Consider the following 13,529-nt stretch of genomic DNA (forward strand, 5'->3'; position numbering starts at 1 on the left):
CTGGCCAGTGCTGGTGGTACCAGGACCCAGCAGTGGCTGAGACAGGGGCTCACAGTCTGATGATGGGGTGAGACACGTCCCCAGACAGTGAGGAAATGGAGTAGAAGCCAAGGGGTGGCAGACACTTCTCAGTATAAACACTTTCTATATTGCTTTTGATTTTTGAACTATACGAACATGTTACCTGCTCTTTAACAAAAGGAAGTTTAACCATTAAATATTGCTAAGAAAAACGAAAGTGCAGAGACTCAAAGCCCCTGCTCCTCGCTGCCTGCTCCTTATACCTCCCCAGAGGTCACCACTGTCTAGGGTCTGGAGCCCCCACAGTCCCCTGCGGTTCACTCCTGGACACAGATGTTCAGAAACAAGCTCCTGCTTCTTTCTTTTCTATATAAATAAAAATAGGACATTGTTTGGTTCTGCCGCTTCTCAAAGGTTCTCACTTACCGACGCTGCAGTGAAGGCCCGTGCAATTGTGGCTCTGCACACACAGGCGACGATAAGCAAAGAGGGTAAATTCCAAGTGAAGGAATTTCTGTGTTAAAAGACGTGTCCCTTTTCTGGTTTTGTTTTGTTTTGTTTTGTTTGAGACAGGGTCTTGCTCTGTCTCCCAGGCTAGAGTGCAGAGGCATCATCACAGCTCACAGCAACCTCAAACTCCTGGGCTCGAGCAATTGTCCTCCTGCCTCAGCCTCCCAAGTAGCTGGGATTACAGGTGCACGCCACCACACCTGGACCACACCTGGCTAACCTGTCATAGAGATGGGGTCTCGCTCTTGCTCAGGCTGATCCGGACCTCCTGGCCTCAAGCGATCCTCCTGCCTCAGCCTCCCAAAGTGCTAGGATTACAGTTGTAACACTTTTACTATAGTTTTTTTTTTTAAGTTTAAAGCTATAATTTGTCAGGATTTCATTCTGTTTATGGTGTGAGGAAGGGATGTCTTTTTTTCCCCAAATGGAGAGCCAATCTAAACGGTCTTTAGAAACCTAGACATGGAATTAATTATTCAGCCAGATTTTATATCTAACTCATAAATGACGAGTACAGTCCTGAGAATTTTACCTATATCACCTGTTTTCATGCCTACGATCCTACAAGAAAGATGTTAAGACCCCATTTTACAGATGAGGAAACTGAGGCCTAGAGAGAGGCAGTGCCTGGACAGACTCACACAGGAGCTCATGGAAGGAGGGGAAAGGGCTGGGCAGGGTGGGATGGGGAAGGGGAACAAATCTCAGGGTAGCGCCTGAACCAGGCAGGGAGGAAGCTTCCATCTCACCTCCAGGCGAGGACCAGGGTGCAGTCGGCCAGGATGCACATCTTAGCCAGCTCCTTGAGGGCCTGCTGAGGATCTTTCTGGAAGAAGAACGTCAGAATTAGAGACCTGGAAGAAAGGGAGGAAGTATAGTCTGAAAGCACAATAGCTTAGGCTGCCATGAGCCTTTCACTCAGTTGCCATTCCTTAAGCTCCTACTGGGTACCCAGCCTGTGCTGGGCAGTGCCAGGACCCAGCAGTGACAAAGACAGCCCCGGCCCTACCTCCCAGGCTCAGTCTAATGAGTAGGACAGACTTGTCCCCAGACAGTGATGACCTGGAGTGGCCAGGACTGGGATAGGGGAGCCAGAGGCTGGCCTGAGGCTGCCTGGGGGTTCAGGGAGGGCTTCCTGGAGGAGGAGACATCTAAGACCCAAAGGAGAGAGTCCTTCCCTTGAGGAAGCGCAATCCACTCAGTATGGGAGGGAGGATGTGAAATGAAAGTGTGATTGCATGCAACTTACAGATAGACCTGGACAGCTGTGTGGAGGGCAGGTCAAGCAGGGCCTCATGGGCCATGGAAGGGAACAGAACTTTCTCCCAAGGTACTGGGGAGCCATGGAGGGGTTTTGAGTAGGGGAGGGCTGTCATCAGATCTGTGCTTTTGGAATACCCATGTGGCTGCCGTAAGGATGGGGAGGTTGAGACTGGAGGTCATGAGACCAGGAAGGAGGCTGGGGCAGGGACCCAGGCAGGAGAGAAGGGGGCCTGGTAGGGCAGAGGCTACGGGGGACAGAAAGGCTGAAGCAGCCTCAAGAGACATTCAGATGGCAGGGGCTGGGGCCAGTTGGAGGGGGTTGGAGGAAGGAGGAGACAGATAATTTTGCCCTCCCTGCTCCCTGCCAACACAGGGTGCCTTCGTGACCCCTGCCAATCCCAGATGTGAAAACTGCTTCCTCACTAAGGTTTTAACCTTCATTTCTTCTTGGAAGGGATTCAACAGACCAATGCACAAGCTCCAGGCCCAACACTCCCCATTTCCCAGATGGGGACAGAAAGGCCAGCAGGGGAGCGACCCTGCTTACCACGTCCACCTGGATGAGCAGGACCCGCAGGGCGAAGTTCTTCCCCAGGCTCTGCAGCCGCTGATGGATGTAGTCTGGGTGGAGGTTGTGGTAGCGGAGGCTGGAGGGGGCAGAGAGATGAGGAGTCAGGAGGTCTCAGTGTCCTGGAGACCCCGGAATCCCTTCCGCACTTTCACGGGAATGCGGAGGGCTGGGATGCCAGCAGCCACCAGCACAGCGGCACAGGCGCACCGCCTTGCCGGGACCTGAGGCCCAAACAGGTTAAGTGACTTGCCACAGTGACGCTTCCAAGAAGACGCGCAGTGGGGACTGGCAGCGAGGGCTGCTTGGCTGTGGTTCCCGAAAGGTCGGGCCCCTGGCTTCTTCATGGAGGAAGGAACAGACTTGGGCTTCAGGGGGAGAACAGGGGCTGGGGGCCCTAGAGGGTGTGGCCCAGGGGATGCTGGTCATCGGAAACAGGGCCCCTCCCCAGCCCGTCTGCTCTGGCCTCAGAGGGCGCTGGCAGGGAGCGGGCTGGGGGGGCTTCTCTACCAGGGAACTAGGACCAGCTCTCACAGCCTGCAGGAGAGGACAGGAACTTAAAAGTTTCACTTCTAAAAAAAATAAAAAAAAAAATTCACTTCCTCTGTCTGGCCGTGTCTGCAGGGAGGTCCCTGGAGAGCAGAGGAAACTTGTTTAACCGCAGTGGAGGCTGGAGAAGTCCTGGCTCTTGCCAATTCAAGCCAGGGGTGTCTGGGACACAAGTGATCCAGCCCCTCCTCCCTCAGACCCAGGGGTCCGGGCCCCCAGCTCTTGTAGCTCTGGGCACCTTCAGGCCAAGACGCCTTCCTGCGACACAGGGTCACATATAGGCCGACAGCCAGCAGGGCTGTGCCGAGGTTTCCCATGGAATGCCCTAGAATACTGGAACATGACCCTCCCGGGCCTCATGGGGCACCCTTCCTGAAGGGTGAGGTAGCACCCGGAGCTCACCTGAGGAAGAGGGCACAGGTGCTCTGGCCCAGCACGTAGTCAGGGATTACGTCGCCAAATTCCCAGGGCACATTGCGCACGAACTTCAGCACAGGGTTGCCCCTCTAGGGAGGGAGGAAGGGCGGAAGCCATCAACAGGGATGACCTTTGGCCACCGCAGGGACCCTACACAAATACCTGTTCCCCACACCCCCCACCTCCCTTCTACCCCCTCGTGCCTCGGTCTCCTCCAGCTTCTCCTCCTCAGCCAGGATGTCCCTGGTGCCCTGACCCAGGCCCCTCCCCGCCCCCACCGCCAGGCCTTTCCTAAAGGGTCCCAGGTCTGTCTCCAGCTCAGCCCTCTCCCCACCCTCAACCTGTGTGTCCTGTGGTCCACGGGACACCTCCCCCCGATGCGTCCACCCCACTGTGTCCAAACTGACCTCAGTATCAGCCCCATCCCTGCTCCTCCTCCCGGCTCCGTCTCGGAGGCCGTCCAGAGACCCAGGCTCCTCTGACGCGTCTCTCCCCCTCCTCGGGTGGGACTTCACCTTCTAAATATCCCGCAGCAACTCTCCTGCCCCACTGCCACGGCCCCTGCCCGGGCGCCACCCGCTTCCTTCTGCCCGCCCTCCACATGGCAGCCACAGGGATCTTCCTATAGCACAAACCTGCCCTCTAAGCCTCGCTGTAGCTACCCAGTGCCCTCAGCGTGGTCCGCCCAACAGGCTCTCGTCTCTGAACCTCCCCACACTCTACCCAGATGGGCTCCACAGCCCAAGACTGAAATCCTTTGAGGGAGGTAAGCAGCTCTAATTCATTCAGTAAGTATTTATTAAGTACCTATTGTGTGTCTCAGTGCTGGGGATACAGCAGTGACCAAGACAAAGATCCTTACGCTCACAGGGGACACAGACATTCTTATGCTGTCACAATATGTTTGGTTAGCCAGGCGTGGTGGTTCACACCTATAATCCCAGCACTTTGGGAAGCCGAGGATTGCTTGAGGCCAGGAGTTTAAGGCCAGCCTGGGCAACATAGCAAGACCCCATCTCTTAAAAAAGAAAAAAAAGTTAGCCAGGCATGGTGGCATGCTCCTGTAGTCCCAGCTACTTGGGAGGCTGAGGCAGGAGGATCACTTGAGCCCAGGAATTCGAGGTTGCAGTGAGCTATGATTGTACCACTGCACTCCAGCCTGGGCAACACAGTGAGACCCTGTGCCTAACCAAAAAAAAAAAAAAAAAATTGGTCTCTGCCCCCAGTTCCTGACATAGAGCTTCTGAAATCCTTGTAGACAAGGGCACTAGGAAAACCTTTTGTTCCAACAGTTGGTCTTTGACCTCGGGTTCCTGAGACAGAGCTCCTAAGTTTTGTCATTTTCTGAGTGATAACATGTGACACAGAGCTCCCAAATCCCTTGGAATTTCCTGGGTGATAGGAGCGTGCTGTGTTCTCATCAGGCCACTCTGGGGCTCCCTGACAGCCTCAGGATGGGGGCTGGTTGCCAGGGGAGCCAGCCACGTGATTAGAGGGTGGGCCCCATCAGCCCCACCTCACCCCCACCTCTGGGGAGGGCAGAGGGGCTGAAGGTTGAGTTACTCAATCACCAATAGCCAATGACGTAATCAGTCACGCCTACGTCATGGAGTCTCCATAAAAACACAAAAAGGCAGGGTGCAGAGAGCTTCCGGATAGCTGAACACTGGAGGCTTCCGGAGGGTGGCGCCCTGGAGAGGACACGGAAGCTCCATGCCCCTTCCCCGTGCGTCACCCTAGCATCTCCTTGGCCGGCTGTTCATCTGTATCCTTTATCACACCCGTTGTAATAAACCGGTAAACGTAAGCAAGCGTTTCTCCGAGCACTGTGAGCCACTCTAGCCAAGTAATCGAACTCAAGGAGGCGGACGTGGGAACCCAACTGACAGCCCATCAGCCAGAAGTATAGGCGACAACCTACGACTCGCAAATGGCATCTGAAGTGGGACGCGGTCTTGTGGGACTGAGCCCGCGATCTACGGGACCTGACGCGAATTCCGAGTAGCCAGTGTCATAACTGAATTGAATTAGAGGACACCCGGCTGGTGTCCGCTGGAGAACCGCGCGGTGTGCGGGGAAAAACCCCCACACGTCTGGTGTCAGGAGTGTTGTGTGCAGTGTTGTGTGAGAGTAGGAAAAAAGTTTGTTTTCCCTTCAAAGACATTCAACAAAATAACCTTGAGATGAATGTATAGTTACTGAAAGGGGCGGCCTTGCAAAAATAACAGGAAAATCCCGAATCCCACAATTTCCCCAGTGACGGTTAAAGATCCATCCTATGAGTTCTCTCACTCCCAGGCCCCCTGCAGGAGCTCTGTTTTGCACAACTTCTGAAAAGAGCTGAATGGACGGAAAAGAGATGTACATCTCTCTCTTTCAAAACCGTTTTTTGAGAATCTGCTTTTATGGAGCTCCTGAGTAAACAGCAGAAGAACGAGCTACAGCCTCAACCATATCTTGAGGACAGAGTCACATCTCCCGTGATAATCCTATCTCCAAAGAAAAGCAGGAAACCAAGTCTCGGACTTTGACATCTTTGCGGTTTTTGTTATCTACCTGCTGCCAAGAAGAAAGAAAGTAGCAGATGCAGCAGTTTCTCAGCTATACCCTGCCACTTGTACAACCTCCTTTAAAAAGCCCGAATAGGCCAGGTGCAGTGGCTCACGCCTGTAATCCTAACACTCTGGGAGGCTGAGGCGGGAGGATCACTTGACCTCAGGAGTTCGAGACCAGCCTGAGCAAGAGTGAAACCCAGTCTCTACTAAAAATAGAAAAATTAGCCAGGTGTGGTGGTGCTATAGTCCCACCTACTTGAGAGGCTGAGGCGGGAGGATCACTTGAGCCCAGGAGTTGGAGGTTGCTGTGAGCTAGGCTGATGCCATGGTACTCTAGCCCAGCGACAGAGCAAGACTCTGTCTCCAAAAAAAAAAAAGACAAAAAGCCTGGATAGCTGATTGTCGGGTCAGCACATTCTCTTCCTCTTTCCACCTCATGCTGGTCCCTTTCTCTTCCTCCAGGGAAAAGTAAATAAACCTTTTCTTTCTATCCTAATCTCTGTCTGGAGAAATCTTTCTCTAAACCCATGTGCACAGGCATGGCCGCCCTAACAGTTACCAAGTGAGGTGGAATTTGGTTCTGACAAGGGGATGGGGAGTGGTAAGAATAAAGGAGGCAGGAAGAGTCTACAAGGGACCTGGCCGCCCTAAGAGTTACCAAATGAGGTGGAATTTGGTTCTGACAAGGGGGTGGGGAGTGGTAAGAATAGGGGAGGCAGGAAGAGTCTACCGGGGACCGGAGTCCCACAAGGCCCTGGGCCTTCTGACCTCAGGCACCAGGAGCCTTGGAAGGGCTTCCAGCAAGCAAGGGGCAGGAACCAAGTTGAACTTTTTAAAACATTACTTTGTCCACTCCACGCCCACTAGAATGGCTAAAATCAAAAAGACAATGACAAGTTCATTAAATACATTCTGAATAAATGAACAAACCTGGGATCGGGAAACAGGGCCGCACGAGCACAGTCACAGCCCTAGTAAGACAGAGCTGGGCACCCTCGACCCACACACGGTCGTGAAACGAATGAACGAATGAATGGCACAGCTGAGGACAAAGCGGCTAGAACTCAGACTCCTTGTGCTACCCACCAGAGTCATCCCTGTGACAGCGTTTCCCTCCAGAAACCCCAAAGCCCCACTTCTCTGTGTCCCTCCTCACCTGCCGGGGGCTCACAATGATGCTGTTGGATTTTGTCCCCGGTTTCGGGGCCTGGTTGGGGGTCTCTCCTGCCAGGGGTTCTGGCCCCGTGGGGCACGTGACTCCAGCGCCTCCCAGAGGTCGTGAGATGGCATATTCGGCGTAGGTTTGAGGGGTCGCCTGGGCTGAGGTGTCCACGGTGGGAAGGCTCCGTGTGGACTTGAATAAGGGCTTGGCCTGTGGGGAGAAAGAAGCTGTGGAGGGGACCCCGGAGGGAACACAGGAGCCCCTGTGAGTCCGTCCCCCTTCCTCAGGTTGGCCCATACTCTTTCCTCCCCATGTCCCTTCCAGAGGCAACGCCATAAGGGCTGGGAACTCTGAATCCAGCCCTTTCTCCCCACCTCTTGCCTCCGCCCTGGTCTCACCCACCATCCCCTCTCCCTTGGGCCACTAAAGTCACCTCCTCACCAGCTCCCTGTCTACACCCTCGCCCCCCAACAGTCTGTGCCCTACAATAAGTCATCATGTCCCTCCTCTGCTCAGAGTCCTTGGGTAGCTCCTGCCTCCGGGTAAAAGCCAAAGCTGTCACCACAGCCCATGAGGCTCTAGATCGGGCCCTGCCTCCCTGTCCCAGGGACCATGCCTCCTACCCCTTTCCCCTGCTGTCTCTACTCCCACTCCGCTGGCCTTCCAACTCGTCTGGCTCTCTCTGACCGCAGGGCCTTTGCAGTCTGTTCCCTCTCCCTGCAGATGTCCGCAGCTCACTTCCTCACCTCTTTTACGTCTTTGCCAAGACGTCACCCGGTCGGCAAGGCCTTCCCTTGACCCTCCTATCTAAGGAAGCTCCTCTCCCTACGGCACTCTATATCCTTAGCCCACTTTCTCTTTCTTCACAGCATGTGGCAGCCAATACTCAGCACCAGTGGATTGTTTTTCTGTGGGAAGGAGCTGTCAGTGTTGCCAGAACCTTCGATTTACCAAAAGATGTCAAAAGCACAGATTTTTGTTTTTCTAATTGCAAAACCTTCCAATTCTTAAAAGTGAACAACAAATTCACGTCTTGAAAAATCACGGTGCTGGACACATAAAACATATCTCAGGGCCACCTGCTGGTTGCCAGTTTGTGGCCTCTTCCTTGGAAGGAAGAGGTGATTCTTAGAACCACCCTCCCATTTTACAGGCAGGGAAACAGACCTGGAGAGGACAAAGGGTGCTTTTCCCAGGGCCACTCTGGCCCCAGCATCTCCTAATCCGCACTGTGGTCCCACAGGTCCCTTCCTGTCCCCTTACTTTCAACATCCCCCAGCTCCTCCTCGCCCTACCCCTGCAGGAGGGACCTTATCCTCGTCCAGTGGTATGACAAATTTCTTCCTTGTGGGTGGCCCGGCAGGCCGCGGCACCCCCTCTTCGTCCTTCCCGGGGTCCATCAGGAGCCTAAGAGGGAAGACATGGCGGCAGGAGCCAGTGAGACATCGGCATCTGCAGTCCCAGCCCCTCAGCAGGTACCCCCACTCACAGCCGTCCCCCAAAAAATATCCCAGGGTTCCACGGCCTCAATCCCCAAATACTCGGCGCCTGAGCTTCTACAAAGCCCCGCCCCATTGAACCTCCACCTTCGGCTCGCCCCGCCCCTCGCGGTCCCCAGGTACTGTTCGCTCCGCCCCCGCTGCTCCCCGCCTCGGGTTGTCCCGGCCCCCAGGGCTTGCACCCGGACGCCACCCCCACCCCCTCGTGCCGTGTCGTCCATAGCTCAGACACCGCAATGATTGGCTTCTGCGACCGCCAATCGCCAACCTCCGCTTCCCGCCCCTCTCGCCCCGGCCTCGCGGTCTGAGCACCGCGAAGACTCACCCGCTGGCCCTGAGGCGACGAAGAAAAGACCAGAGGGGGACCGAGTCGTCCCACCGCCAGCCCGGCCAGCGCGGCCCCAGGCTCGCCACACTTCCGGCCTCTCTGGCTCTCGGGCCCGCCCTCACCGCTCCCTAGTTGGGTAGAGCATAGAGTTGGGCGGTCCCGGGCACCTCTCTATGGTCCTGGAGGACCGCGGAGGTTTCGGGAGGAGAGAGTCGTGGGACTGAGGGCCCCGCTCCCAAGCGGCTCAGTTCCAAAGCGTTTATTGAGCCGTTGTGTGCCCGGGCACCCGGCCCCGGCAGGGCTCAGTGAAGAGATGGCAGACGGTCAAACTTGTTCCCTCCTCTCAGTACGGAGAGACTTGGGGTTTGAATCCCAACTCTGCAATTGACCTAGCCTCAGTTTCCCTATTCATTCATTTATTCCACACCCATTGCCCAAGCGCCTCCTTTGTTCCTGGCACTGTGCCTGCCGGCGCTAGTGACACAGCAGTGACCAACGACAGCCCTGCGCTGTTCTCTCGGAGCTTATAGTCCAGCGAGAGAGACAGACGCGTTCGCGTTTCCCAACAGTGACGACCCAGAACGGGCAGGGCTGGGATGGGAGACCTCGGAGGGCTGTGGGACTGGGGTTGGGGGAGCGCCTGACCCAGCCCAGGAGTCAGCAAGGGCTTCCTGGAGGAAGCGACATCTGAGCGGAGACCTGGTTGATGAGTTAGTATTAGTCATTTCCTGAAGGGATAGTATCACGCTGTTCCAACTTGCAACTCTCTGATTACTAAGGAAATAGAACATTTTTTTGTGAGTTTATTGGTTTTATATATTTTGCCTTCTGTGAATTGCTTATTCATATCCTTTGCCCATTTTTTAAATGGGTTCTATGCCTTTTTTATTATTATTAATTTGTAGGAGTACTTTACGGATTCCAATTCTAGTTCTTAGTCAGTTACATACCAGTATGTTGCAAATACTTCCTCCTAATTTGTACTTCATGTTTTAACTCTAGTTATTTTGGTCACAGAAATGCTTAGTGTTTATTTGCACCTATTCCGTCCTGACTTTTGCTTTTGGTATGTTGTTTAAGAGCCCTGCTATAATGCAAGGTCATCAGTATATATTCTGTCATTTCTATTAATACTTTATTAGTTTTGATTTTATGATCTGTCTTTAATCCATGTAAGATTTATTTTTGAAAGTGCACCGAGGTAGGTGTTTACGATGGATGTAGCCGAGTGTCTCAAACTGACCTCCTATTTTGACATCCTACCTTTATCATGTACCAAATTCCCTTATACACACAGGTCTATTTCTGACATTTCTGTTATCTTCAGTGATCTCTTTGTTTCTCGCATCCAGGTGGATGACCGTCTTCTGTGTCTCTTCACAACAGTCTTCCATCTCTGGGTGTCTGTCTCTATGTCTAAATTTCCCCATTGTGGCCAGGCACGGTGGCTCATGCCTGTAATCCTAGCACTCTGGGAGGCAGAGGCAGGAGAATCACTTGAGGTCAGTTCAAGACCAACCTGAGCAAGGGCGAGACCCCCTGTCTCTACTAAAAAATAGAAAAAAAAATCAGCCAGGCAACTAAAAATAGAAAAAATTAGCCAGGTGTGGCGGTGCACACCTGTAGTCCCAACTACTCAGGAAGCTGAGGCTGGAGGATCGCGTGAGCCCAGGAGTTTGAGGTTGCTGTGAGCTAGACTGACGCCACGGCACTCTAGCCTGGACAACAAAGCAAAACTGTCTCAAAAAAAAAAAATTTTTTTTTTTTTTAATTTCCTCGTTTTATAAGGACGTCAGTCATACTGGGTTAGGGCCATCCTAATGACCTCCCTTTAACTTGATTACCTTTGTTAAAGGCCCTGTTTCCAAATGGGGTCACATTCTAAGATACCAGGATTAGGACTTCAACGTCTCTTTGCAAGGGACATGATTCAACCCATAACAATTCTCTATTTCTTTTTACAGCCCTTTTCCTCCTAAATTCATTTTACTTCCGCTGGAGTACCTTCTCCACGGATTCTGTGTGAGAACATCTGTGAATAGTAACTTTCTCAGTCTTGCTCATCTGAAAATGTCTTTTGTTTTTTTCACCCTCACTCACAATTGGAATCTGGAATCCTGGGTTCTTAGTTCTTTTTCTTGCAAAACCAGAAGATATTGTTCCTCTTTCTCCCTGATGAGAAGTCTTCGGTCCACCTGATTCTTCTTCCTTCCCAGGCAGTCTGATCACTAGGTGTAATTTTCCCCCGGGGTGACTTACTAGCAGTGTGACTTTGAGCCAACAACTCATTCTCAAGGCCTGGCACCCAGAAGGGGCTACTGAACCATGTGTCATATGAATGAACAAAGAACAGAAGCTGAGCCCCAAGTAAAGTGACGTTACCACTGTGAGCCTCAGTTTCCCCATCTGCAACCTGCAACCTGCAATCTGCAGAGGTCGTGAGGATGCAATAAGACCTCAGAGTCCTGTCTTGAGATGGACTCATTCACTCATTCCTTGAATAACTAGCACATATGAAGCACCTACTATGTGCCAGGCACTGTGCTAAGCCCTGGGGACATAGCTGTGAGCAAATGAGACCAGGTCCCTGCTCTGGGGAGCTGATCTTCTCTTGGGAAAGAAAGACCGTTAAGAAGAAAATACACAAGAGTTTAGCAGCTGGGCACAGTGGCTCATGGTAATCCCAGTGACTCGGGAGGCTGAGGCAGGAGGATCACTTGAGGCCAGGAGTTCAAGACCAGCCAGGGCAACATAGCAAGATCCTTACTCTAAAAAATTTAGCCTGGCGCAGTGGCGCGGGTCTGTAGTCCCAGCTACTCCAGAGGCTGAGCCCAGGAGTTCAAGGCTGCAGGGAGCTATGATTGCACCACTGCACTCCAGCCTGGGCCACAGACTGAGAACCCATCTCTTAAAAAAATACACAGATAGCCATATATACTATGAAGAGGATAAAACACAATGATGTGAAACAGGCAATGGGGGAGGGGAGCCACACAGTCACAGAAAGGGAGCTCTATAAATAATTAATACACCCGTCAACTAAAAATCGATTGCACATTCGCTATTTCTAAGGCCTCGCAGTAACCCTCCCCTTAGGTATCACTAGCCCATTTGACAGATGAGGAAACTGAGGCCCCAGCAATGTAGAGAGGGACCATGGAAATATGTCTCTGAATCTACTGGCAGAGAGCGCCTGTCTAGAGAGAGGCCAACCGGGGTAGAAGGGCGTGACTCAGTTCTCCCCTTGGGGAATGGAATTGCCAGACTTAACCCTGCAACTCCTGCCTCTTCCGCCAGAGGGAGATGGTGCCCCACAAGAAGATTTGGAGGTGCGGGGGGCGCCGGGGCGCTCAGCCACAGTCCACACCCGGCAAGACCCCCGAGAAGGCGGCGGGCAGCCCCTTCCCATCTGCGGACCCGTTTCCTCGCCGCGAAAGTGTGGAAAAGGGGCAACTATAACGGAGTCTGTGTATTATTAGTTAAGGGCGGGGCAAAAGTTGCCCTCGGTCACTACATTATTCCCAAGTTTGATCTCTCCGCTCAATTTCAAAACCGAACCTTTGAATCCCAGATTCGAATCTTCCCGGTTCCCAGAGTCGCGAGTTCGACTCCTCGCGCTGCTCACGCGCTCGGATTCCGCGTCTTTCTTCCAAACACCCCAAGTTGGAAATCCAGCCGCGACTCAAGTTGCCCGGGTGACTTCTCGACGCCGACCCCCGCTCCCGTCCCAAACCTTCCCCGATCCTGACTTCGAGCCAGTCTTTTCTGCGCCCGGAATGGGGGGGGTGGGGAGGGAGGACCTGGAGCCCCTCGCTGCTAATTCCGCCCGAGGGGCTCTGGGCGGAGGGAACGGAAAGTGGCCAGGCCGAAGGCTCTGGAAGCGGGGGCGCGGCCGGGGGGCGCAGTGACCGGGCTGGCGTCCCCACCCGCCTCTAAACTTAGCCGCGGTGACGCGCGGCCCGGCGATCGCGGCGGGGCCGGGGACGCAGGGGGGCCCGAATGGAGGGGGGCGGCTCGGCTTGGCGAGCCTCTATTTATAGCGCCCGGAGACCGAAATAGAGCGGAGCGGAGCGGCCGGGATGACGCGGGAGCCGCCGGGGGCTGACTCACCCGGCCCCGAGCGGAGGCCCCCGGATGGGGGACAGTGGAGGCGCCTGGCCCCGACTCCGCGCCCTCCCGGCACCTCTTCTGCTGGGACATCCCAAGTCTCCACTGGATTGGCCGTGGATATGCAGCAAACGGGAAGGTCTGCAGCATGAGAGACTGAGGTTGGATCAGAGGTGGGACTTCCACCAAAGAGCCCAGAAGGGAGGAACTCTTCATACAAAAAGAGCGGTTGGGAAAGAAGGGAGATGAACCAGATATACACACCTTTTTCTTACCGGCAACAAAATCGAGACGATTGGAGGCAGAGGAATGACCACAGTGACGCTGGACAGTTGTCATTCCAGCTCATGTCCCCTTCTCCACTTTCCATGATTCCTTGCATGCTGTTTCCATTCCCTAGAATGCTCTTCCCTGCCTTCTCAGCCTCAGGAACTCCTGTACCCTGGAGACCTGGTACCTAGGACAAAACTCTGTGGCCCCACTGAACTGGGAGCCCCATAGAGGCACAGCCAGGGCCTTCTCGGTCATCACCACGTCCCCAGCACCGCTC

The 13,529-nt window shown here is 53.8% G+C and overlaps 1 protein-coding gene across 5 annotated transcripts in view; it reads right to left on the reverse strand.

Annotated features, from left to right (window-relative positions):
* The window catches only part of ERCC1 (excision repair cross-complementation group 1), a 15,040-nt gene extending 6,119 nt beyond the window's left edge, over window positions 1–8,921 (reverse strand). For 2 of the 5 annotated variants that reach the window (XM_012653438.1, XM_012653442.1), the window contains exons 1-6: window positions 8,870–8,921; window positions 8,341–8,452; window positions 7,040–7,255; window positions 3,314–3,417; window positions 2,342–2,441; window positions 1,281–1,357 (exon numbers count right to left, since the gene is read on the reverse strand). In XM_012653438.1, coding sequence (XP_012508892.1) covers window positions 1,281–1,357; window positions 2,342–2,441; window positions 3,314–3,417; window positions 7,040–7,255; window positions 8,341–8,445 — 602 coding nt within the window. In that variant the 5' untranslated portion in view covers window positions 8,446–8,452; window positions 8,870–8,921. Of the gene's footprint in view, window positions 1–1,280; window positions 1,358–2,341; window positions 2,442–3,313; window positions 3,418–7,039; window positions 7,256–8,340; window positions 8,453–8,534; window positions 8,556–8,631; window positions 8,652–8,743; window positions 8,775–8,869 lie in introns of those variants that run through there. The other 3 variants (XM_012653439.1, XM_012653440.1, XM_012653441.1) reach the window with 3 other exon arrangements.
* Window positions 8,922–13,529: the final 4,608 nt, after the last annotated feature.

The sequence above is a fragment of the Propithecus coquereli genome, unplaced genomic scaffold (assembly GCF_000956105.1).
Source record: "Propithecus coquereli isolate 6110/MARCELLA unplaced genomic scaffold, Pcoq_1.0 Scaffold42, whole genome shotgun sequence".
Classification (NCBI taxonomy): Eukaryota; Metazoa; Chordata; class Mammalia; order Primates; family Indriidae; genus Propithecus; species Propithecus coquereli.